Source organism: Macaca fascicularis, chromosome 8 (genome assembly GCF_037993035.2).
Source record: "Macaca fascicularis isolate 582-1 chromosome 8, T2T-MFA8v1.1".
Taxonomy (NCBI): domain Eukaryota; kingdom Metazoa; phylum Chordata; class Mammalia; order Primates; family Cercopithecidae; genus Macaca; species Macaca fascicularis.
This window is the reverse complement of record NC_088382.1, coordinates 85,340,291-85,367,957: the sequence shown is the minus strand read 5'-3', so window position 1 is coordinate 85,367,957 and position 27,667 is coordinate 85,340,291. Positions and strand designations below refer to the sequence as shown.

Genomic DNA, 27,667 nt, shown 5'->3' with positions numbered 1-27,667 from the left:
TGAGTTCTCACAAGAGCTAATGGTTTAAAAGTGTTTGGCAGTTCCCCTCTCGCTTTCTCTCTCTCCTGCTGCCTGTGAAGAAGGTGCTTGCTTCTCCTTTCACCATGATTATAAGTTTCCTGAAGCCTCCCTAGCCATGCAAAACTATGAGTCCATTAAGCCTCCTTTCTTTACAAATTACCCAGTCTCAGATAGTTCTTTATAGTAGTGTGAAAACAGACTAATACAAATGACTATATAAAATATATTATCAGTGTCTGTAAAAATATGAACTCATTTTTGAACACTAATGAAGAACCTGGTTTCAGTGATTTTTTTTTTTCCTCAGTTTTTATTTAGAAAGTTTAGTGAAACAAATGTAGCGTCACAGTTTAGGAATACTTTAATCTCAGTATAATTTAACATTGTAAAAAATCTACTAATTTTTGATTTCCAACAATAAAATTTATAAAAATAATTTTACATTTATAAAATGAATTATTTCACAATAAATTATTCATTTCTATTACCTGAAAAAAGTTGAATACTATATAAAAGTGATAACTTCCCTTATCAATATTTTGAAAATATGCTGAAAACATCAGTTCCTTTTTTCCAGCATCTTTGGCAGTTCAGTATATAAAAATATAATATTATAAATCCCCCTGACCATAGTTATTGAAGCAGAATCATTGCTAATAATTTCAAAGACATCGCTGTTTTAGTAAATATACACGAATAAATTACAGGGTTCACTAAAAATGAATGTTACCGTTCATGCTTTAAAAGTATTTGCTATGTTCTGAATTTTTGTGTTTTCCAAAATTCACATGCTGATACCTAGTCCCCAGAGGGATGGTATTAGGAGGTGGGGCCTTTGGAGGGGGATTCAGTCATGAGAATTAGTACCTTTATTAAAGAGACCTGAGAGAGCTACCTTGTTCCTTTAATGTGTAAAGACACAGCTAGAAAATGCCATGTATGATCCAGAGACCTAATTTGTTAATTCCTTAATCTTGGACTTCCCACCATTGAGAACAGTGAGAAATGAATTTCCGTTATTTATAAGCTGCCAAGTTCACAGTATTTTGTTACAGCAGCCTGCACAGACCAAGGCAGTATTTTGTTTTAATATCTTCTAAGGGAATATCCCCCCCAAAGTAAACAAAAATCTACAAAAGTTATTTGTATGATAAAAATCAAAAACATTCTTATGCACGAAATAGAAACTACAGTAAATTTTCAAAAACTAAGAGTTAAAAAACTCCCCCATATGATATATTTTACAGTTTCACAAGGGTACCAGGTCTTGAAGGAATTTTATTAAATCTATTAAATCATAGATAGCTTTTAATAATCATGTTTCTACTTGAAGAGTTCAATTTTACTTTAAGAGCTAATAAGTTACTTAATATTACTATAACCTTTTTACTTACAGGGTAAGTGGGATATATGACATCATAATCTTAGACATTTAAAAAATCCTGAGAAAGATTATCTAATTCAATCTTTTACAGCTTGGGATCCTCTTTTTCAAAAAATATTATTGATAATTACTGAACCAGTTTTTCCAATTTTCCCTCTCCTCAACCAGAGACGAGCCACTGCCTCATGAGGTGGCCCATGCTTAATTTGTTTTAAAATAAATTCCAGCTTTAAGTGATATCAGAGAGTTTAAGGCTCCAATGAACTGTACTCCTCAGTCTAGAATTTGACATTTGGTACATCCCTGGGCTGCTACATTTTAAAGAATCTGCTAAGCCAGTCATTTTGCTTTGTTTTTGTTTTCATCAAAATCTATGTGGTGAATCTTTTATTTTCTCTAATGTTTTTAAGGAAAAGTCTTGTTAAAACTACAAAAGTGGTTTCTTATTCTAGGCGCAACAATTTTACACTCACCGCTTATCAGTAAATATATATTATAGGCAATATGATGAATAGTATCCAATCATCATTCAACTGCATATATTTAAAAACCACACTATGAGTAAGAAGTTCACATTTTTCATTCCACACCAAAGATTCATTAAGTCAACTAGACCTGGGTTTGAATGTGGTTCTCTCACTCGTTAATGTTGGTGAACTTTTGTTATGTTCCTTAAACCCTCAAGCTAAACTTTCCCTTATTTATAAAAGAGAGAAAAGGATACCTCTCCTACAGTGTTATTGTGAGGACTAAATAAGGAACATGGGTGGTAGATGGCTAACGTGTCCTCAGAATCAGCTCTCTCAGAGTGGCATGGCTTTGGCTGACGCAGACTTTCCACCTATAGATAACTCTCCTGGCCACCCTGGGAGCCAGCTGTGGGCATGTGCTAATTTCTAGTCAATGGATAACTATTTCTAAATTGTTTCAGGAGAAAGGAATAGATGCCTCTCTTGGTTTAGTCACTGTTTTAGGGGTTTCTTTGTTACAATTCACCCTCTATCCTAACTGATAAAACCAACATGCTTTTGCTTACCATACATCTTCAAATAAAGTCAGATTCAAAAAGTATCCAGTCGTCCTTGGAATGGTTCTTTGTATTTTTCTAAACTTAAGATAGGAATATTTAACTCTAAAGCAAAGAGTTGCTTCTTTACCACAGAATGTCCATAAGAGATTCTTCTTGAAAAAGATACAGCCTATTCTACCACAACTGCTTTATTTTTCTAATCTGCAAGTTTATAATTTATTTTTAAAAATTTAGCTCATTTTATATTAAACCGGGATTTCTGATCCACTATTTTCAGTCAAAAATGAACACTTTGTTCTGTATCACATCACAATAAAGCAATTATTTACAAATTTAAATTAACATTAATAAAACAAATGAAACTCGTACATAAGATTCAGTTGGTTCGGGCACAATGCAGGGGCAGTTGGAAAAAATACCCTATATAAACATCTTCAAACTCAGATACACATTGGTTGCGTGTGAAAGTTTTACGTAGTAGCAACAACAAACAGAATGAACGTATAAACAAGAAAATAGGACACCATGTTATAACAGCACCATGAAGAAGCCTTGGCTAAGAGTTTGCCAAAAGTGCTATCCTGAGATATTTCAAGATCAACAACTTTTCACATTTATGTAGTGCCGTTCTGAAGTAAACACGTTTTCACAATTGCTTTTGTTTGGAGAGATGCTGGTGTGAAATGACTGATGCTTGGTTTGCAGCTATTTTGTACTGTTCTTTCCCAGAGCCTTGTGGTGGGGAAGGGAGTGGGGTTTCAGGAGTTGCTGAAAAAGAATCAGAGAATTGAGTGTGATGGTGGCAGTCAGCGTTCCCCACCCCATTAAACCCTACACAACACCAATACACATTAGCATGATCTAGCAATGTTTTAAAAAGATCCTATATAGAATAGTGATTTGTAGAATGTATTATTGGCCCATGACATACTGTTAGAGAGTACTCTTACCTTACCTCCCAAATAACATTAAATAGAAAGAGGTCATGTTAAAAAAATTTTTTCATAGTCACTTTAAGGTGTTTCCTGCCTTTCTTAAAAGCATTTATAAGCATTTGATTCTCTAATAAACCTACCAGGAAAAAAGGCAATGAAAAGAATTAACAGAAGGATAGTTTTCTCAAATATTAGAAAGCAATGTTTATAATTTTTACCATCAAAATTCACATAAAATAAAAATATAATTCAGACATATTAAATGACATAAAAAATTAAGGTTAACGTACTTTATAAATGTTCTGAAATCTAAGTTGTAGTCAAAAGCATCTGAAAACTACTGGCTTTTTTTGCTTCAAAATTATTCTATTACAATTGAGCTTGCCTGTCCCATCCCCTTTGATGCAAAGAGCAAGCCTGAGTAATTGAATAGAAAGTAATTGAATACAAAAAGATTGAATTGAATGTAAAAAGTTAGTTTCAAAACTTCATTGTCTAGAATAGTAGTTCTTTCCATTGTAAAATGTAACCATATTATAAAATAATCTAGGAGTTATTCTGTAATTTGTAGAAACTTGAAATATTTTAGTACTCACGCTTATTGTTACTGGATTATTCCACATAGTAAATAGAACTAACAGAAAATGTTTGATGATCAGACTGAGGTTTTGTAAACTTTATAGCTTATGTCTCAACAGTTTTTAAAAATTATCTACAAAACAAGAACAGCCTCCTTCTGCCTGGTGTTCATTAATACATTAGCTTTATATTATTGTTAAGTATGGATTAGCAATTACTCAGAAGCAAAATTTTTAAGTGCCATTTAAATGACAAACCAATATCAAAATCTGCTTTTAAAATTATTTCTGGCTATTTAGACTAGATCTAAGACTGCAGTAGCCTTCTCTAAAAGACCAAGAAAATATGCATGAACTTAACTTTTGGTTGTGTTTAATATCTTGCTTGCATAAAATATAAATTATTTCAAATGAGGATAGTAAAGCCAAGTTTTCTTTTACAAATAAATCCCACAAATACTATGTGGAAAGAACAAGAATAAAAATGAGTGTAACAATGTGATTTTTAAAAGACTAGGGTCAGCAAATATGTTTTTAAAATACTAGAATACTAGCCCTTAAAAAGTATTCAACCACCAGCAGAACTGTCCAACTCTCTTGCCAGTTGATTCCTACACTGCTTAATGTGTTGTTAATGTGTTTCATTTTGCGAGTTTATGAATAACTGATCTTTAAGAGACACAACTCCATAAACTCTCTAGTATGGTATTAAGCTTGCCGCTCTCTTTCTGCTCTTGATTATCTATTAAATGAAAACAGTAAGATCTATTTTGCAAGGATGGTCCCAAATAATGTCTTTCAAGTACATTGGAAATCCAAGATTATGCGATAGTTTTCTATAATTTATATTTTTCCTAACAATTTCATTTCTTTCTCTCTCTCATATACTCAAAGAATTTTGGTTTCAGATACTATTTACACAAAGATCTACCTATGCTTGTATCTAAAAGACGGCATGGTAACATGAAGTTCTGTGGCCTCTACGTTCCCTACCAGTGGCTAGAAGTCAGGTGGTACTTGGTAAATTGTTGCATTGCATACAACATTTGGGGAAAAAAATGTTGTAGCTAGCTATTAAAGACTATTGTAAATTCAGTAAGCAATAAGAGTATGCATAATAATTACATCACAATAACTCAAGTCATCTCAGTGAGTTAGTAGGTTTGGTGTTCAGAGGCAATAGATCGAAGGTAAATCTGGGATTAATTACATTAAATTCCAAAGCAATTAATCAGTTAATTTAGATATTTTATCAAATAATTAGAGATCTGTATCACCAGAATAGCCTAGAAAAATAAAATTATCATGAAGGTTATAATAATAGATTAACTTATCTACTAACAATCTCTATAGTATTTATATAGTCATCTGAGTTCCAAGGAGTTTTCATAAGCCGCCCTCACTGCACAATTCTGATGTGAATGAATTCTAGTTACCGTGGCTTAAACAGCACCAGTCTGGCAACAACATGGTTCAAGTTTCAGTCACCATGGTAACTCACAATTAGTGAGTGATTTCATAAATACAGACTCCACTGCCAACTCTTCAGTCTGCAAACAACTATCTAAATAACCGATGCGCTTTATGATCAATGACTGATCATGTCACAATTTTTAGTCTGTCCATGATTGGTCACTGAGCATCTTCTATTCAGTTCAGGCATGGAAAACAAACTGCATACAGTGGCTGTGTCGCCTTCTTGTTTCCTAGTGGTAAATTCACTCACATTTTACAAAACTGAATAATTGAATTAGAATTGACCAACAACAGTGAAAGTGCAGAAAAGGAATAGAAGGTAATAATGCTGGAAGTGACATACAAATAGAACACAAAGGCAATCACAGAAGAAGTCGCTGTCCATGGGAATACTGCCGCTGCTGTTGTTTGAGTCTCTATGCAGTCAAGAACTTAGCAAAGGAAAACTTGTCCACATAAATGAGAAAGCTGGATGTGTCAGAAGGGGAGAAGGTGTCCCAAAAGAAGTGAACGCAGCAAAAGAAATTTCACATTAAATGAATTCTCAGAAACATGCCAGGACATTGAGAATACAAGGAATTAAAATGTTGAAAGCTGATCCAAATTTCCCAACGAGTAAAACTCATCAGGGCGTAGAAAAGATCCTCGCTTCCTAATGTAAGTTTTAGAAGGTGACAAGAACTGGTCAAACTGCGTTTCACAATTATTTTATAAAGAAATAAAACACTTCGATTGTCAATATTCCTAATGTTTTAATTACAGTGTACCAACTGAAATGTTTTATATTTAATTCTACAAAAAAAGTATAAAGATTACATTTCTTTAGTTTCCATAAACATTCAGAGAGTTCTTAATGTTTTCACAAACATTTTTGAAGGTCCCAAGCAGGAAATAATTTTCCCATTGATTATTAAGATTCCCTTGCGTAGTTTCAGCTTACATTGTCGTTTTTACGTCTCACACTACCATGCAGAGCAAGGACTACTTGTATACTCTTTTGTGCTCCCCAGACCTATGAAGTAGAAAGATTTTTCTTACATTTTCATTTTAGGAAGCAAACTGACGTCTAGGGAGAATAAGTGACAAGCTGAATAACAATCTTCTACTGCTGAGTCCCAGATGGGAAATTACACCAAGTTTTTGCCATTTCTGGTTACTAATAGATTCTTTCCCACAATTCCACTTTTTCTCAGGTAATTAAGAAATATCATGGTTGAAAAGTAGCCTATATACTTACAGATCTGGTCTGCATGAACCAGTGTTGACATAGGGCCTAAAAGTATAGTTTGCCCGGTTAATGGATCTTGAGACAAATGTGGATGCATTGGATGATGGAGATGACTACCGTCATTGGAAGCCCCTACAAAAGATAAAAAGATGCTGTGTTAGTGATATTTAATCAGGAACAGCAAGTTTACCTTGAAACAAATGTTTTGATTGACAGCTTAAATATTGCTATTTTTGCCAAGTGCTTTTTGGGAATTCAAAAACAAATTGACAGAACCACTGGCATATTAAGAACAATGTCAGCTTTCACTGTACATTGGCTAGATTAATGTTGCATCATATTATGCTGTATATTAAAAATGGACTTTGTGTGCCATTTCCTGGAATCATTAGGTTCGCTGCCTGTTGTTAAGGCAATTCCAAGAATCACTTACCTCAAGTTTATAGTATTTGGGATCACCGTAATAGCATGAACAACTTTCATTTCAGAAAGATATCATTAGGAACAAATTATGCACCAGAAAACTAAAAACAAATATGATGATTTTACAAGGAAATTTAATCTAGATTGGAATGCAAAATAAATTTCTTAACTTATTCCTGACATTTATTGCAACAATGAAATATCATTTTCCCTTTCTATTTTGTGTCAATTAATTGTTTCAGGAACACAATGTTCATTTTTAAGATTTTTTTAATATATATATTTTATATATATATATATATGTATTAGGTTATATTGCAATTCCAGTATCCTTGAGGTTTTAAACAAATTAGAGCATGAAAAACCATGATATATTTGAAGAGGTCATAAAACCAGGAAATTTGTTTCTGTTTGCCATGTTTGGAAGGATCTGAAAATTTAAGTCAGAGGGACTGTGGAGTAGAGGTGGTGGAGGCTAATAAGAACGGGGGTTGAGGCCAGGCACAGTGACTCACGCCTGTAATTCCAGCACTTTGAGGGGGCCGAGGCTGGCAGATCACAAGGTCAGGACATGGTGACCATCCTGGTGAACACAGTGAAACCCCGTCTCTACCAAAAATACAAAAATTAGCCATATGTGGTGGCGTGTGCCTGTAGTCCCAGCTACTCTGGAGGCTGAAGCAGGAGAATCACTTGAACCAGGGAGTCATAGGTTGCAGTGAGCCGAGATCACACCACTGCACTGCAGCCTGGAGACTAAGCGAGACTCTGTCTCAAGAAAACAAAAAAAGAATGGGGGCTTGAATCCGTCCAAGTATTTTTGTCTCTCTCATGGGTCTTGCAAATTTTCTAAATGTAAAAACTTGAGTTCATTATGTCCTAGCAGAAGGAGAAAAGTTCAGAAGCATCACAGTGACTTCAATAGATGAATTAAATATGGACCAAAAAAAATCAATGGGTCAAACTTATATTTAGTGTGATTCTAATCAATAAAGTAGAAATTCTTCAATGTACTCACCACCTAGTAGCATTTCCTGAAGCAGGTTGTCAATTTTGACCATCCCAAAAAGTTTAACGAACTGTATTTGCTCAATCATTTGCCAAGTGATGCTCTGCAGCGTGGGCAGGAGCAGAAGCAACTCTCCAAACCTTCCCCGGGAGTCATACTGCCGATCATTAATGTAGTCCTCCAAACCGATCTGCACTTGGAACCTCATGTTCTTAATTTTTACTGGATCACTTAGCCCTTTTGCATCTAACCAAGGAATAAGAAAGGCAGCAGATTTAACGTAATTAGAGTGTGAAGACAATAAATATTCTAATCTTGAAAAGTAGTTTAATTTTTATTATATCAATTCTCTAGTGGAATTTTGAAAACCAACCTGGATCAAAAAATACAATTGCCTTTAAACAAGCATACTCATTGTCATCAATCTGGATTTCTTGAAATGGTCTAACCAGCTCATCTAGAACACGATTGGCCACACGGCTAATCTCAACTTCACAGCTGTTGCGGTGAATAACATAGTTGTTTCCTATGGAAGAGAAAACAACAGCAACAAAATAACCACCTGTCTCCTAAAATTGTCAGCATTGTTTAAAATTTAACAAACCTGTGTTTAAAATAGTCTACCCTTGAAAGAATAGTGATGTACTTTCTCTCTCAGTGGTGTTGTTAGTTATGCTGGAAAAACTCAAGCATGCTTAAAGGACGAATAACATTGATAATATGATCACATGCATTTTAATGGTATCAGTCACTTGTGATAACACAAAAGCGCAGACTAAATAACATGCTAATAATTGACAAGAGAAATTCTAAATATAATGATTAGTTTTTCTCTGTGTCACTCATCTATTAGAGTTTTATTCACTAATGACTACAGTACAAACCCTAAAGAATCTTTCTTGTTTACAGTGGATTAAAAACAGCACTTTGATACTCTAGGCATTCTAGGCATACACTATTGAGACAGTTTTAACACGTCTAAGTAAGGGAAGCTGATTTTTTTTTTTTAAATTAGCATGTGAATTCTCATGAGTTGCCTCTGATAGTATATTTTCTCTTCCTGGACTTCTTTAAATAGAGATGGGATAACCACTTTATAAGGCTGACTTTAAGGGAGTTCAAAACTTGGGTGGCAAGCTAGACCACCTATTCCCTAAAGATCTTGCTAACTCAGAAATTCTCTGGCTATAATATAATGGACATTTTTATAGCCTTCAAAAATAACAGCTAAATTGTTATTTTCTGGTTTTATAAAAAGACAAATATTCTAAATTCTTTCACTGCAGGCAAAGACAATCCTCAGGGTAACAGCATATTCAACGGTACCCTTGCTCTTTCTTTTTTCTCCAGCTTTATGGAGGTATGACCGTCAAACAATTGTATATATTTAAGGTGTACAACGTGATTTTTTGTTTGTTTGTTTTTAGACAGAGTCTCTCTCTATTGCCCAGGCTGGAGGGCAGTGGCACGATCTCAGCTTGCTGCAACCTCTACCTCTCAGGGTCAAGTGATTCTCATGCCTCAGCCTCCAGAGTAGCTGGGATCACAGGCGCCCGCCACCATGTCCGGTTAATTTTTTGTATTTTTAGTAGAGACAAGGTTTCACCATGTTGGCCAGGCAGGTCTCGAACTCCTGACATCAAGTGTTCCTCCTGCCTCTGTCTGGGATTACATGCATGAGCCACCGTGCCTGGCCCAATGTAATGCTTTAATGTGTATCTACATTGTGAAATAATTACCATGGTAAAACTAATTAACATATATTTCAGTTCACATAGTTAATATCTTTTTTTGAGCTTCACTCTTTCTTTATGAAATGTTAGCTTACCTAATTATTCTGGGTAAACTAATTCAGAGCTAGAATTTATACAGTAGACATTTTGTTTTCTAGGTCTATTGCATTTAGGTCTATAACGAGAACAGTATTCTAGGTGTTTACTAGAAATGCAAGGGAGGTATTTAATAACATTTCAGGGCATAGTCTCCACAATCACATTATGTGGTTTAGAATCCTGGCTATATTCTTTACTAGTTTTGTGACCTTTGGTAAACTTTCTCTGCCTCCATTTCTTCACCTGCAAAATGGGCTGTAAATAATAGTACTAATCCCTTAGGGCTATTTCAAGGATTAAATGAGAGAATATATATATACATGTAATGTACTTAGACCAGTGTATTTACATAGTAAACCCGCAATAATATTAGATATTGTTATATTGTCTTCAATTTATTTATATTTGGGGCTAAAACATCTAGCACAAAAATAAAATAATCTAGTCATATTTTCACACATGCCAGAGAGAGGTAGAGCTAGTAAGTGTCAGAAGGATCTCAACCCTCAAAACCTAAGTGTATACATTAAGTAAAGTAGCAGGATTGGAGCAATTAATGAAGACAAAAGTTTTTTCTTTATGTCTTCTCTACTCCACCACCCCACACCTATTATCCTTCTTTCACCTCTTCTAGCATTCCTGTCTATCAAAATAGTCATTACCACCAGTACTTTTTTACTTGATCATTTTGTAGCATATCATGGGCTATCATGGGCAATAAGATCATAGGTTGTAAACATTTTTTTTTAAAAGCGTATAAAATAAAAAGCAGACTCTGAGGAAATATGAAAACACATTGAGACTCCATAAGGCAGCCATATAAGTCATTAATTATTCATTCTGATATAATCTGAACATACCTCAATATAATGTTTATTGAACAACACCTCTTTTTTATTTGTAAATCTTAATACTCCCTAATCATCTCATGGACTCTGAACTTACATACAGTCAAGGCAAGGAAAAATAAGGCCAAGTGAGGACACAATTAAATCCAACCTGTGAAGTGGCAGCACCATTTGACAGTGTCTGCAAATACTTGGTACATACAGAACAGACCCTGTCTATTATTGCAAGAATAAAATATGCATAATTTATTCTTATATTAAAAAAAAAACTTACCCAAAAGCAAAATATCTTTATACATCATGGATCTCTTTGTAGCTCCAAGGAGTAAGTGCTCCCCTGCGTGAGCTCTCAACAGTGCCACCTTAATGAAAAATTCTAAGTTTAACAATTAATTATAATATATAATGATTAAAAGATGACATGAGTCTTGTTAACTTACAGTGTTCTTTAAGCCTGGGACTTTTGTTGTTGTTTTAACAAACTATAGCATTCATAGATATATGCCATCAGTAAACTTCCAGTTTTCTAAGTAGCATGTCAATAGAATCAACTTTTCAAAAATTTTAAAACTATCTAGCAAGTCAATACAATAGCAGCAGAAAAAAAAAGCTGAAAGTTACTGTTTGGAAGCGAAACAGAATCAAACACACCATAGTTCAAATCCCAGCATGGCCACTTACTACCTCTTTAACCTTGTGTAAGTTAACCTGTGTGTTTGGAACTTACGCATTTGTTTTCATCTATAAAATGGGAGTAGAGATAAAAAAAAAAGCTCAGCATGTACTCATGAGTACTAAATGATAAAACATATATAAAACTTAATCTCCTGCATGTAATAAACTAAATAAACAAAAGCAAAGCAAAGACTTGTTGTAAGGAAAAGATGGGAGGTCTGGGTTCTGCCACTTTCTAGATTGAACCCCTAACTCTTTGCAGTAAGCTCTCAACTAAGCTTCATTTGTACACTAGATTACCTGCTGGGTATCACCACCAGGAAGTATAGGAAGCATTACAAATTTAATACCTACCAACATAACACTTCTCCAGTATCTTCATCTAGTAAATGTCGCCATAATCCAAAGTGCTTGTTCACATCAAAACAAGAGACTATTTTGAGCCCTCTCTAACTCTACAGTAAATTCTAGTGCTGCTTCTCAAAATACAAGTCAAAGTGATCCACTTCTTTTCATCTCCATTGCTACCACCCCAGTCCAGGCTGAAAACTCTTTTAATGATTTCTTTTTGTCCCTAGACTAAAACCCAAACTCCTCAAACATGGCCTCGCAGGTGATAGGAAGAGTGACAGTGGGTCAGTGCTTTGCCTCCCAGCCCTCATGTCTCTGACTTCATCTTGCAGCACCCCTTGTTCACATTGCTCCTGCCTGACTCACAACCTTGGACATGCTGTTCCTGTATCTGGAATGCTTTCTTCTCAGATTCTCCTGTGCTTGACCCCTTGACTTTCAGGATCTCAGGTAATAACTTCTCTGGTCCTCAGTTTAAAGTCTCTCTTCTCATTTTATCCCCATTCTCCAACAACTCATTTTATTCCATTTTATAGCATTTTATAGAGCTTATCTCCACTTGGAATGAACTTTCTCATAATTTTTGCATTTTTAAGTTATCCACCTCTCTCAGAGTGTACATTTATGAGAATAGTGAAGAAATCTGTATTTTTACTGCTAAATACCCACAGTTCCTAAAACTGAACAGTAATCTAATAAATATTCATTTGATGAATTTATTGAATGAATTTTACTGATCTAGGATTCAGTTTTAGAAACTGTAAAATGAAGATGATAACACCTGTCACCGAGCTCCTGAGATAATTAAATGAAATTATGTAATTTATAGCGCAACTGAAAGCTAATTTCCCAGTGCCTTATTCATAACAGACATTTACAAATTTGTGGCTAATTAATAAGTGTTATACTGTTAATATTAAAGAATCAGTTGGCAAATTAAAACTGTTTCTCACTGGTTACTGGATTTTAATTTCCCAATTTTAAAATCATTGTATATATAAGTCAGTAATTTCTAAAGAAGAATGATAATAAAAATATAAAACTGATACATAACGTAACCCTACTTATATTGCTTGGGGTGAGACTCGTAGGTTTTAGCAATTTAGCATTATTCACTCTGGCATAACCTTCTGAGCCATGCTATCTTTATGATATGTCAATATTCGTGACTCATACCAGGAAGGCAGTTACAGAGCCTTTTAAGAATTACTTCAGATTTCACTGTATTTTTTTTTTTTCCTGTCACCAGGTGAAATGCTCTCTTAAAAATAAATATACACTAGTACGACACTTATCATTGTTAATTTAATGTGACAGAAAGGGAATTTTTCAAATTATTTTCATCTACAAATATTATATGCTACTTAGTAAGAACAGTTCAAAATGAATCTGAAACCGAAATACTTATCTTTATAATGCAATCAGGAAATTCAAGTTTCTAAGCACTTATTAAAATATTATAATGGATATATGACAAAATATGAAAATATAAGTATTAGTAAAAGATCATCTATATTTCCTTCTGTAATTTTATTTCTCTATAAATTTCTGATCATGCTTCTACAGACATTTTTTCTTTTTGCCAGACATATAACTTTTATACAATAAATTCTAGACTAAAACTGACAACATGAAAGGTAAAACTTTATGTTAATTGCATGAAGTACCCACCAAGACAACATCATAACCTGTGTGGTTTCTGTCTAGGAGTGACCTGGTATTTCTGAGGAGGTTTATATAACACCTTCAGTAAACGCCAATACACAACATCCACCATTTGCTTCCCAGACATTCACTCTTCTAATACTTTGTCTCACAATGACAGTTACATGCTATCTGCCTTTCTCCCTCACATAAGCCTTTTAAAATTCCAAAAAAGGCAGAGGAGTGTTTTGTTCAGTTCTCGTCCAATCAATACATTTGCTACACCCCTAAAATAGAAGTCAAACAGTTGTGCCTCTTGATAGAACAAGGTGAAGGGGTAAGAAAACCGGTGAAGGGGTAAGAAAACCCAATCCTTTCTCATAATTTATCTTTTGTCAAATATAGTAATATAGCATATGCATTACAAATAAAATGGAAAGAACATAAACTTAGCAAAGTTCAAGAAGCATTTTTAAAGCACTTATAAATTTTTAAATGTATACCTGATCATCCAATGGTAATTCACAGAATGCAGGAATATATTTAGCCCATTCCACCAAGACTAGGAGCTGCTGTTTCATAGATTCGCAGACATCACCAATACTTGCAATTTTCTTAACATTTATGTCAATGCTTGACCCAGGGCTTGAGACTGAGATCTAGCGTTAAGAAAAACATGATATTATCATTTAAAATTATAGATGGCCAACATTCCCGTTTTGTCTTTTGACTGTGACAAGTAAAGACCATAGAAGTATGCACTATTGTTGTTACAGTATCTTGACAAATACTAAACGTTTTAAATTGAAAAACAAAATACTGATTTAAATTGAAAAATAAAATACCTATCAGTTTACAAGTTAATTTAAAACCATTTCATTTATATAGCACCATCCTCTGGGAGCAATTATCTTATGTTAGTGATCAAATCTGTACACTAAGTTTTACCCTGACTTTTGAGGAATTTTACAATCAAAATGGCTATATAAATAGATAGATACTATCCATATGTAATATGCTCTTTGATTTTATTTTGAATTAAAGGTGATATTTTCTTTAATCTGTGGAAGTTTATGAAGAAAATGTTTTCATAAAGATTACTCAGTTGGGGAGACAAGAAGCAAGAACTGTTTGTCTCGCTGCATTAAAAGGAAGCCCATCAAAATTAAATTAAGAAACCAATGTGTGACTCAGAAATGCCGAAGAGCTTAACATATAATAATACATTTGTAAGATTATGTGTAATTTTAGACTATATAAAAATATAAGCTAAATAAGGCTTTTCTGCTGAAAGAAAAAAGTCTAAAAGTTTTTATAAACTTATTTTTGAACATGCGTGTGAGTGTATCTTTATCTGTATTTGAATATTTTCTCATAGCTCCCCTTTAAGTCATTCTCTAAAACCTTTATTGCCCATCAAGCAATATTCAAGTAATAATGATAACGGTGATGTTAACCTCATCATATTACCCTTGTGTTATCAAAAATGAAAGTAGTTGCACTGACTCATTATAGGACCTGATTAACTACTTGGCAATTTTATAATCTGCTTTATAATAGAAAAAAAATTAACATTTCTAATAAGGTCAATGCTAAAATAAATTTGATTTAAGGATTTCTTTATACGACACTAAATAATTTATTTTTATGTATATAACTAATGACTTATTTTTTTAACTGTAGAACTGTTATTGGATAAATTTAAAATAATAAAGTTTTCTTTCTTCTGTGTTTTCTGAATTCTGACTCTTCATTTAAATGTCTGTTTCCAAAGCAGGTCCCAATAATCCAGAAGTCATTTCCAATGAAAGAAGCTCCGATAACAAATCTCAACCAAACTCCCCAAAAGTCGTGGTAGCGGGTTGTACAGATTCAATCAATAAGATAAAACACTGCCTACAGAGCTTTGCGCTATTCATTATTTTGAATCAACCTTATAAGCAAGCTTTTTTAAAAACAATCTTAGACTGAAATTTATTTTATTTTTCCATTTAAAACTAATCCTGTTCAAGAATAGTCAAAATTAAGTCAGCAGTCCCACTCAAACTTTCAAAGTAAAACTCTTAAATGTATGTAGATGTAACTTATTTTAGTAATAAGCACATTTGAATAAACATATCATTTTAGCATGATGTCTACATGGACATCCGATTTTATTAATTAGGGTTTGATGCTGACGTGCCACAGGTACCTGGCGAGACCGAACTTCAGCTTGTGCCAGTGTGTTAATGGAGGGGATGTTGCTGCCATCAAATGTGCTTCTTCTGGTGCTTATTCTATCGCGTTCATTTTGTACAGCTAGAGGGAAAAAACAGTATTTATTGAGCATTTCTCTTTAGTGTATGTTAGGATGTAGAGTTTGAGGAGGTTTTTTTAAGTAAAAAAATGAGAAAGGGTCTTTCCAAAAGACGGTGGGAGAAAGATATTTTCATTCTGTACTACTCTCAAAAACAGGAATCGTCAGACTTGTCACTAGAGCTCATAAAACATTGCTGTTTGAGACGTCATGACAGCATGCATGTTAGAAAGTGTTGGCTCAGCCAGTTCTGCCATGCTGTATTTTTAATAGCGTGGTTTTCTATTCTCTCAAAGTTAATAAAACTGTAAGATAACTAGAAGAAGAGCATTGCCTATAAGATTGACCAGGTCAAAGATAAGAGTGTATTCACTATCAGAAAATATGAGTCATAGATTTTGAAACTTCCGTTTTCTTTTCTCTATAAAACACTAGTAAAAATGGAAAGTAAACTTATTTTAGTTACAATGACTTTAGGATTACAATATTATGATCTCTTATAAAACACTGTCCATGGGACAGTTTACCAACATTAATAAAGCAAAAATTGTACCATGGAGCAGTCTCTCCTGAGAAAATTGAGGTTTGAATACCAGCATTTTGGAAAGATGAAGAAATCCTATATATTATACAGGTTTCTAAGAGAGAGCTAGATCTGCTTCTTTACTTCAGAAAAATAATAATAATAATAATAATAATAATAATAATAATAATAATAATGTAGTTCCCCAAATCCCTTACTGAAAACTGCATTTTTAAATATAAGGAAGACTGACAGGGAAAATATTAACTCACATGTTTACCATACAGAGAATACAATCATGCCAAGTGTGGCTCAAGCCTGTAATCCCAGCACTTTGGGAGGCCCAGGTGGGCGGATCACAAGGTCAGGAAATCGAGACCATCCTGGCTAACATGGTGAAACCCGGTCTCTACTAAAAATACAAAAAATTAGCTGGGCGAGGTGGCAGGCGCCTGTAGTCCCAGCTACTCAGGAGGCTGAGGCAGGAGAATGGCGTGAACCCGGGAGGCGGAGCTTGCAGTGAGCCGAGATCGCGTCACTGCACTCCAGCCTGGGAGACTCTGTCTCCAAAAAAAAAAAAAAAAGGAGTGAGTTAGTGAGTTGTCTGTAAGTTGGAGTGAATCAGTAATATTTTATTTTAAAATCATACTTACTGGTAGCTTGCTCTTTTTGTTTTACAGAAATTGTTATTGATTTTTAACCTAAACTGACTCATTTGGAAATGCATATGCAGTTATAAAATATTAAGAAGTTAGCTATGCTTTTATGAATTCCACTTACGTGATTATTCTTTAGAAAAATGCTAAAAGATATCGTAAACATTTATAATCTTCTCACTGCTATCATTTTTGACATAAAACTATGTTTTTATTTGTTTCCACCTAATTAATCTCGCTACTATGCTGTTAGTGTAAAAAAGACAAATACATCAACTTGAAAACTCAAAATTACTTTACAACCTATTTAAGAAAATTAACACATTATTTTATGAACAGAAGATAAAATTTACCTATTTTAAATCATAATTGTATTTCACAAATTGTAAAACTCATAAAGGAAATGTAGGATTGTTATTTGCTTACACTTTTGTGGGGATAAACATGGGGTTCAAGTAGAAATGGAGGGAGGCAATTGACCAAGTATGTAATTAATCCCGTAAACTGCCAAATAGAGCTTCCTATGAAATTAGAAATAAATCACTTTTTAAATGAGAAAGTGCTTCTCCTTTAATTTTGTGAACTTTGTTTTTTGTTGTCTTCAAGATTACCAACCTGAGCAAAACTAATGGTATTCCTGTATTCTTAAAATATTGAATGACAAAGAAAAAGCTAACTATGTTAAAGATGGGTTTGATGTATTTTACACTTCTTTAGTATAGTGATTTCATTTGATTTTTTTAGTTTGTGAAATAGTTGTGAAAAACATCTCTTTGCATATGATAGGCATGAACAAACAGTAAAACTGACAAGTATAGAATTTTGTAGCTGTTACACGCTGTCAAATGTTTACAATGTGTTCAATACATTTGTTTCTAAATTAACCGTATTTAGAATATAGGAGAATATAATCAGAATACTTAATATATGCAAGACGAAATTAGTACACACTAAAATAGCACATCTAGTCTATTGTTTCGGTCCCTCAATATAATATAAGCTTCCTGAAAGGGAAGATTATTTTGTCTACTATGTTCACTATTGAAGCTTCAGCACCTAGAACAGTGTTTGGAAAATTGCAGTATAATATTTAATAAATAAATGAATGCATGAAAAGTAGATGTTCAGTTAATGTTCATTAAAAGAAAAAAGACACTCATTTGTTATTGAGAACAAAAAAAAATACATTTGCGTCAGGCGTGGTGACTCAAGTCTGTAATCACAGCACTTTCGGAGGCTGAACGGAGTGGATTACTTGAGGTCAGGAGTTCAAGACCAGCCTGGCCAACATGGTGAAACTCTGGTTCTACTAAAAATACAAAAATTAGCCAGGCGTGGTGATGCGCACCTGTAGTCCCAGCTATTAGGGAGTCTGAGGCAGAAGTATCACTTGAATCTGGTAGGTTACAGTGAGCCAGGATCGTGACGCTGCGCTCCAGCCTGGTTGACAGAGTGAGACTCCATCTCAAAAATAAAAAAGAAATCTGTAATTTCAATCCACTAACAGAATATTGGTGTACTATTTAGTCAATAATTTTGTTGCCTTGGACAATATAGCGGTGGAGAGAATGATATCCATAATCAGATAGTCACCAGATAAATACTGGCTACACCACTTAATAGCTGTATGTCCTTAGACTAAATTCTTTATCTTGAGGAACCATAGATTCCTCCTTATTGGAGTGAGGAAAATTAGAACTCATGTAAAAAGTTTATAGTGATCAATGAGAATATGTGTGTATGTTTATCACTTTTCATCAATAATGTTAATTATCATCACCATTATTATTACCTTCTTTTTTCATTCCCGCTCTAAAACACTTTCTTAATCGACAATATCTACATTGATTCCTTTTGTCCTTGTCAACAACACATTGCCGACTGAACCTATAACATCAAAGATATATTAGTTTACAGAAAACTATAATTTACAAAAAAAAAAAGCAAATAAACAGACAAATGGATTTTAAATATGTGTTGTCACATTTGATTCGATAAAAAGAAGGTATAGGAACAATCAACTATGACCTTTCCAGTCTCACAATCAGCATGTGCGTGAAAACACGAGCCTCACCTCTCACTTAGTCTTTATAGTAAAATAAAACTGAATGACTATCTTCATTTTGGCTGCTGTGCGTAACCACTTCTATCATGAGTCATGAAAGCCAAACCTAGTTTTGAATATCTTTGGCATTCAAGTTTTTGTTGCTTATTGCTAAATGATTTCAGTATGAAGGAGGCTATTATCAGAACTTCATGGCCCTGCATTTTCATGCTTTTCTCTTTTTAAATATCCTTCCATTAATTTTAAGTGTACCCCACACCCCACTGAAGTTTACCCTACATGGCAAATTATACATCAAGAGGTAATTGAGGACAACATTGAGAGTATAGTCGGCATCATGGGGTAAGACTTCACACACATTATAATGGCTGCAAATGAAATAAAGAAAAAACAAGTGTTGGTGAGGATGTGGAAAAATTGGAACCCTCATACACCGCTGTTTAAAATGTTAAATGACGCAGCTGCTTTGGAAGAAAGTTTAGCATTGTCTTAAAAAGCTAAACATAGAGTTATAGTGTAACCCAGCAATGCCATGTTAGGTCTGTATGCAGAGAAATGAAACATATGTACACATAAAAACTTGCTCATAAATGTCCACAGCAGCATTATTCATCATCGCCCAGAAGTGAAGAATATACAAGAGCCTATGATAATAGAAAAACAAAATGTGGCATGCCTGCACAGTGGAATATTATTATTTGTCAGTAAATAGGAATGAAGTACAGATAAATGCTACAACATGGATAAACCTTGGCAGCCTATTCTATTCTAAACAAAAGAAGTAAGACAAAAGAGATCACACATCGTATGATTTTGTTTATACAAAATGTCCTGAAAAGGCAAATTTGTAGAAACAAAAAATAGATTCATAGTTACCTCATATTGTTGGGGAGGGAGTTGGGAGGACATGGGGGAGTAACTACTAAAGGTTTCATTATAAAGTGATTAAAAAAATGGTCAAATTTGACTGTAGCGATCGTTGCATCACTCTGGATAAACTAAAAAACTGACTTGTGTACTTAACCAAACAAACAAACAAATAAAAAGAGTACAGTCTCTGAAATTAAATCTAAGCTTGGTTCCACCGTTGATTCTCAGCAGAACTTGGGGGTGTTAAGTAACTTTAGTTTACAATTGTAAAATAAAGAGAAGGACTTGCCCAAAAGGCTGTTGTGTGAAAACACCTCAAATAGTTAGGGGCAAATATTAAGCATACAGTAAACACAAACATTTCTTCAAAATTCTGGCACAAAATTATCCATACATCTGGATATGTACCTGTTTATTTGTAGTTGATGATAAATGATAAGAATAAAGATATACATTTTGTGAAATGCATTTCTTCTAAAAACTATCAGTGTCCACTTAAAATCAAATGAGAAGTGAAGCCTATAATCAAATTGAGCTAGAAGAGAAATGTACTTTCAGAGTGAGGAACAAGGTATTGCTCATTTGGGAACAAATGGCTGATGAGACTCAGGAGAGAGGACCAGATTGACAAAAATACAAGGAGAATGCATTCAATTAACATTAAATTAATAATAAAAATTGAATAAACATATTATTAAGCACCTACAACATACAAGATCCTGGTGTAAGGATTAAACAGATTAATGCTACTTGTCTCCTCCACTCAAGGAAATTACAATCTAACAGCGTATGCATACAAATTGTACATAAGGTGAAAAACATAACATGAAAAGTGTCAAAACAGCAATTAAAAGTGCTTTTGAAGCAAAGCCCAACCTCGGTGTGATGAAGCAGTTAGAGTAGAAATGGAATTTTGGCATCTAAGGAAATAGATACATTTGAGACCAGCACAACCTGAGCTTCAGAAAGTCTCCATGCCCCTAAACTTGCATCAATATACTAACCATTTTCCAAACGAAAAATCATCACATTTGCTGAATACTAACATATGTAAAGACAGCTAGGTTGGCAGTAACATTCCTAATAGGAAGGTGCAGGAGTTAAACTGTATCTGTTGTTAGAATATTTTTTAAACCTCTAAAAGCTGCTCTGAGAGCATCCCTTTTACACTCTCCCCATACAGAAAGCACAGAAGTACTGAGAGCCTTTGTGATTCTCTGATTCTCAAAAGTTGTTGGATTTAGCTGTTTGGATCACCATTACACACACACACACACACACACACACACACACACACACAGGTATTTCAATTTTAACAGAGCACATGACTCCAGAAGGTATGGTTTACAGGTTATTCTGTATTTGTTTTAGTTTAGAAGCATTCGTACAAAAATATTTTTGATGAAGGAAATTCATCTACCTTTTACCTTTAGAATTTTAATGTAAATAAAAGCAAAACTCATCTAAATACACTTTTTTTGTTTACCTAGAAAGTTTTATTTTTTATTTTTTTATTATTTATTATTTATTATTTATTATTATACTTTATGTTCTAGGGTACATGTGCACAACGTGCAGGTTTGTTGCATATGTATACATGTGCCATGTTGGTGTGCTGCACATATTTATTCGTCATTTACATTAGGTATATCTCCTAATGCTATCCCTTCCCCCTCCCCCCACCCCACAACAGGCCCCAGTGTGTGATGTTCCCCTTTCCTGTGTCCAAGTGATCTCATTGTTCAATTCCCACCTATGAGTGAGAACACGCAGTGTTTGGTTTTCTGTTCTTGAGATAGTTTGCTGAGAATGATGGTTTCCAGTTGTATCCATGTCCCTACAAAGGACACGAACTCATCCTTTTTTATGGCTGCATAGTATTCCATGGTGTATATGACCTATAAAGTTTTTAAAGTGGGCAATTTGTATTTTCTTAACCTGCTTCAAACTATCTTGGAAAAATTAAAGAATTATCAGAGAACTAGATAGATATTTGGGGAGTTATATATTAACTTGTATTGCACCCTAGGAAATCACATGGCAAGACTTTGGGAGGGTTAACCTCTTCCCAAATGTCTGTCTGTTCTTAAAAGGACATAATTCTACACGTACCTTTTATTGACAGAACAAACATAGTTTTTTTTGTTGTTGTTAAATTTAACCATTTTTGTTAATAGCCTATATTCAATCTAAATGTAATCTGCATTCAAGGACAGTCATACATATGAATCAAGATGCAATATGTATACTTAAATCATGTTATGATGTTGACTAGGTGTTCATCTAAAAATAAAGGAAAAAAAAAAACAAGAAAACAGCCTACTGGAAATGCATAACAAATATAATATAGTTAAATAAGCTTCTGACAAAACATTTAAATTTAATGACAAAAAATATAGCATGAGAAATACATTTTATATTTCAGGACTGAAAATTAAATTTCACTCATTGATATCAACAAACTACCAAAATCATCTGCACTTTTATAATTTTGTTTTTAGACCTAGGATGTAATGGCACTTAAAAAATCAACATGAAGAAAAATGTTCATATTGAAAAACTTTTTAAATGCAGATTTTAAAATGTTTAGAGGTATATGAACATGTGATAAAACAATAAAGAAACACAAGGAAAAGATAACATGAAATTGCAATAGTGGTTACCTCTAGGAGACAAAGGAGTAAAAGTGCTAGAGGAGGTGTCCATTAAAGGCTTCAACTATATTGGTCTAAGCTGGGTGGTAGGTAGGTGGATTTTTTATATACCTTCTATAAGTCTAAAATGTTTCATAAAAAAGAACCACCTATGTGAATACATCCTGTATACATACCCACACGTTCTGACTTGTACTGCAGTTTAGAGATTGTATTTATAGACTTACAGGTACACGAAAACTCTGAATTTTCTTCTCTTACTTTTTCCGTGCCAAACTGAAACACCTGTAAAGATAACTTGACTAAAAGGGCATTTAAAGTACCTGCAAGAATAAACGTGACTCTTACGAATGCTGCGTCTGAAGAAACCCTTGCACCCATCACAACTCGATGCCCCATAGTGTTTTCCTGTTGCTCTGTCCCCACAGATGGCACACAGACAGTTGACACCGTTGTCTGTGGTATTCATACTTGTCTCTGGGGCAGAATTATCTGTGAATAAAAAAAGGAAGATTACAGTTACAGTTAGTACTATTTCCTGATTAAATTGTCCTGCTAATAATTTAGAGGCTCAAACAGTCCGTTCGTTGGCTTCCTGGAGACCCCACACCGGTGCTTTCCTTTTAACCCCCGCGGCTGGCGGCTTCCGCTCCAACCTCGCCTTTCTTATTTCTGAACATTTAACTTTGGGACACCATAGGGCTTAGTTCTCCAACTCCGCTCTTTCCCAAGGGAGGTTTATCTGTTCCATGACAATAAATATTAGCTGTAGGATGAATAATTCCAATATTTTATCTCTCTAGCCCCGATGTCTCCCATGGGCATCAGCCTGAAATGCCCAAGCACCTGTTGAAGACCTTCATTATGAAATCTAATCAGAATTGTAAATTAACGTATCAAAAACAAAACTCTTTCATTTTTCCGCTAGAACTTGTTCTTCTTTCCTTCAGTCTCCCCTATATCAGTCAATGGTTCCATCCAGTTTCCCAGGGCCAATAATCTGTGAGTCTTTAATGTATTCTCTCCTTTATCTTTTATAACCAATCCATTGGTAAGTCCATGTTTACAATATTATTTATTTATTTATTTATTTAATTTTTTGACACTGAGTTTCCCCTGTTGTTCAGACTGGAGTGTAGTGGGGCGATCTCGGCTCACGGCAACCTCTGTCTCCCAGGTTCAAATGATTCCCACGCCTCAGCCTCCCAAGTAGCTGAGATTACAGGCGTGTGCCACCATGCTAGGCTAATTTTAGTAGAGACGGAGTTTCATCATATTGGCCAGGCTGTTCTTGAACCCCTGCCCTCAGGTGGTCTGCCCACCTCAACCTCCCAAAGTTCTGGGATTACAGGTGTGAGCCACCACGCCCGGCCTGAAATACATATTTAATCCATAACTTTTCACCACAGACATCCTTATTCAATCAACCATCATCTTTCCTCTAGATTATGGCAACAGCCCGCTATCTAAATTATTTCCTTCCGTTCTTGCTGCCCTACTGTTTGTTACCCCAAAGCCACCTAAGTGATATTGCTATAAGTAATTCATATAATGTCGCCCTCTGCATCCAACCCTGTTGTAACTAGATACAGAATAAAATCCAGGCATCTTCCCGCAGCCTGTAAACCCTGCATGTCAAACCCCCCTACAACTCCCCCAAATCTCTGATCCCAGTATCTGGTACCACTTTTCATCCAGTTCACTATTCTCCAGCAATATCTTCTTCTTTTTTTTTTTTTTTTCCCCATCATTGAAGGCTACTCTCATCTCAGAACTTGTTCACCTGCTCTTCCTTCTGTCTGGAAGGAAAGTTCTTCCCTAAACCTTTCTTTGAGCTAGCTACAAGGTTTCTGTTAAAGTCTCACATTTTGTGTGAAACCTTCTCTGAACACACATTTAAAAATGTCACCTCCCATTTGTCCTTCAAGTAGAACCTAGACCCCTGCTTATTTTAAGTATTATTATTATTTTTTGAGTCAGGGTCTTGCTTTGTCAGCCAGACTGGAGTGCAGTGGTGAAATCCTAGCTCACTGCAGCCTGGACCTCCTGAGTTCAAGCAATCCTCCCACCTCAGCCTCCCGAGTAGTTGGGGCTACAGGAGTACACCACCACATCCAACTAGTTTTTAATTTTTTTATTGCAGAGACAAGGTCTCACTATGTTGCCCAGGTTGGTCTTAAACTCTTGGGCTCAAGTGATCCTCCTGCCTCAGCCTCCCAAAGTGCTGGGACTACAGGTATGAGCCACCACACCTGGCCTTAGTTTTTTAAATGGCCTTAGTTTTTTATATAACTTTATTGGTGAAAAGTATATTCTGCATTGGTCTGCTCATTTATTACCCATCTTTACACACAGAATATAAGCCCCATGGTGGTAGAGGATTTATCTGTCTTATTTAGTCTTCTGTTTTCCAGTATTTAGGATTATGCCCAGGATATAGTGGGTCATCTAATACACAATTCTGAAGGAAGAATTATTTTTAAAATGTAGATATTTGTAATAAAATAAATATTTCTTAAATGAGTTAATATTGTGGATTACATCTTTAAAAATCAATATGCATTCAAAAGATATTAAATATGTAATATAGTAAAAGTTTATTGCAAAATTTTATATTGACAACTGATTATTGTATATCTAACAAAAGGATAAAACTAAAGGTTGTCATGTCCTGATTATATTTTGTAACTTACATATGTTCTACTTACTAATATTTCTGAGTAGACAAATATTGTCATATATAATTTCATGAAGTAGAAAAAAAATTTTAATGAGAATATGCTTAGGGTTAGTCATGTGACATTATAGGATTAAAATGCTAAACATTTTTCTTTTGGTAACATTAACAAAACAGGTACTAACAAAATGAAAATATGAAAAATTCCACTCTTGCTTCAAGTTTAGTGTCATACTTACATGTTGCTGACAATCTTATTACAAACAAGTTACACCACACTTTGGATATTGCCATACGAATTTGTTATTTCAGTATATTCGTTAAACATAGTAAATAAGTGTTATGATTATGGTAAATATGTCCCTACCATTTCTTAATCATGAGTGTTTTTTTAAAGTCATGATTCTGACGAAATACTCTATGAAATATCTCTAATCAAGTCTAAACATAAGGACACAAAACAGTGACTTCCTGAAAGTTGTACTACAGGTTTATTTTAACTGTATTTGAGCTAAATTTTCAGAATTCACCTTTTGACTGTTTTTTAAAATACCCATTAATAAGGCACTGCTTATTAAAAATAGAACAGAACACCAGTCATACAAATTATACAATACAGTAGAATAGTAAGATATCCTCAGTACAAGATATATTCTCAATCTTGCATTAAACACACACACACACATTTTCCAAAGTATACATAATTACTTGATCTTAGGAGTTCTAACAGTGATAACATATTTTAAACAAGATTTTTTACTAGGTATTAAGTCTAAATTCAAAGTCAATAGTAAACTGTATTACATAAAGACACAAACCCTAAACAACTCATGTCTTATTTAAAGTTAAAATATTACAGTAATTAAATACCAACAGCTTTGTGGGGCTAAACATTAGCCTGTCAAGTGAGGTTATAATACAAGCCTTATTCCCTTTCATATTTGCATTCAATGTAAAAACCTGATAGTAATTTAAAATGCAGTTTCTCATCAGTACCAATTGAGAACTGGAATTATAATGAAAAAAGCAGACAATCAATGAAACTCCCTAATGTTCTATGGAAACTTTGTTCCATAAGTCATTTTATATATTGCATAGAAAATATACTTTCACAGCCAATCTGCCAATATTACTTATTACTATGACTTACAGCAAATAAAATAACAGCTGAAACTAATCTTTTTACCTCTCTAACTGACCCATGACAGAATTCTGACATTACTTTATTACATAAAACTGGGTTTTCTTACCTCTAACACAAAATAGCCACAGCATTATTAACTTAAATTTTGTAATGAAGTGCAAAAGCTCAGATTTGTGGCCTTAAAAGCAAGCCCTAAACTCTCCAGCGGAAAAAAAAAAAAAATTGAGCCACTACTTTTGGAATCTCAGTCTACCTTCTCCAATTATACTTACTTTTCTTTACATCTATAAATAGATGATAACTTACCATTTGAATTATACAGAATCTGCATAGTTTCAAACTCCAAAGTTGTATAAGTTGGGTCCAGAACTTCACTGTAATTTGCCATGTCCATGTCCAGTATTGGTTCTGATACCCTCATCATTGATTTAGAAACGCATATACAAGTGGCACCGCAAGCCCAGAGTGTGTGATGAGTGTTTTGATGTGTTTTGCTTTCAGTCTGTGAGTGATAATCCGAAGTTAACTGTAACTGAGTGACTTAAGAGCTGCAGTGGGAGGGGCTGTAAAACTGTAACCTTCTTCGGCAGGCCATATTCTGCTTATTTCTTCTTTTATGGCATACGAAAGCAATTCCTTGTGATAATCTTGGAATGCTTCATGGTATAGCCTTATCTGAAGTGCTTAGTGGACTAACATGATTTCCTAAATTGACTTCCAGCAGACAATAAATGAGATCATTAAGAGAAGGATTAAAAATAGAAAAGAAAATCTCATAGGTTTTAAACTGTAATAATAATGTGAGGTATCCCATTTAAGGTGCTGAAATCACATACCTCTCATATTCTGAAAAATGGGACTGACTTTACTGTTGTAAATTTGGTAAATCAAGTCTGTAAGTTAACATTTTACATAAACACTTTACAATTTCAAGTTTTCTTAAATGTGCAATAAGGCTACCTTTATTTTGGAGTAAAGCAAATTTTGTAATTTGAAATGTGGGGAGTTATGACATACCCTGAGAGCTCCCTAGGCATAACCCTAAAATAGCCTTTAATTATATTCTCTTTAATTATCTATTTATGGGCCTGTGTCCCAACTATGTCAGTAAACTTCCCAAGGGCAGAACCAGTACAGCTGCTAGTACATGGGAGGCATTTAAAACATGGTTACATGTATAATGTTTCATTTGTTTTGAATTTTGATGTCATTAAACTGAAAAAAAAATTATCCCTAACGTGTAGATCTATATATTCCTATCATCAACCCTCATTTATATAGCATAGTATATCTTCTGTGTGTATATTTGACAAGGAACTTCTAGGGTGTAGGGAATATTTAGACAATA

At 34.2% G+C, this 27,667-nt stretch overlaps 1 protein-coding gene across 6 annotated transcripts in view; it reads right to left on the bottom strand.

Annotated features, from left to right (window-relative positions):
• Positions 1-311: 311 nt before the first annotated feature.
• The window catches only part of HNF4G (hepatocyte nuclear factor 4 gamma), a 156,949-nt gene continuing 129,593 nt past the window's right edge, over positions 312-27,667 (bottom strand). For 2 of the 6 annotated variants that reach the window (XM_005563576.5, XM_005563579.5), the window contains 9 exons: positions 22,822-22,990; positions 18,702-18,796; positions 15,626-15,732; positions 13,938-14,093; positions 11,039-11,126; positions 8,458-8,610; positions 8,094-8,330; positions 6,662-6,784; positions 312-3,203 (listed from right to left, as the gene is read on the bottom strand). In XM_005563576.5, the coding sequence (XP_005563633.2) occupies positions 3,082-3,203; positions 6,662-6,784; positions 8,094-8,330; positions 8,458-8,610; positions 11,039-11,126; positions 13,938-14,093; positions 15,626-15,732; positions 18,702-18,796; positions 22,822-22,967 (1,227 nt within the window). In that variant the 5' untranslated portion in view covers positions 22,968-22,990 and the 3' untranslated portion in view covers positions 312-3,081. Of the gene's footprint in view, positions 3,204-6,661; positions 6,785-8,093; positions 8,331-8,457; positions 8,611-11,038; positions 11,127-13,937; positions 14,094-15,625; positions 15,733-18,701; positions 18,797-22,821; positions 22,991-26,625; positions 26,838-27,667 lie in introns of those variants that run through there. The other 4 variants (XM_074000024.1, XM_074000026.1, XM_005563575.5 and 1 more) reach the window with 3 other exon arrangements.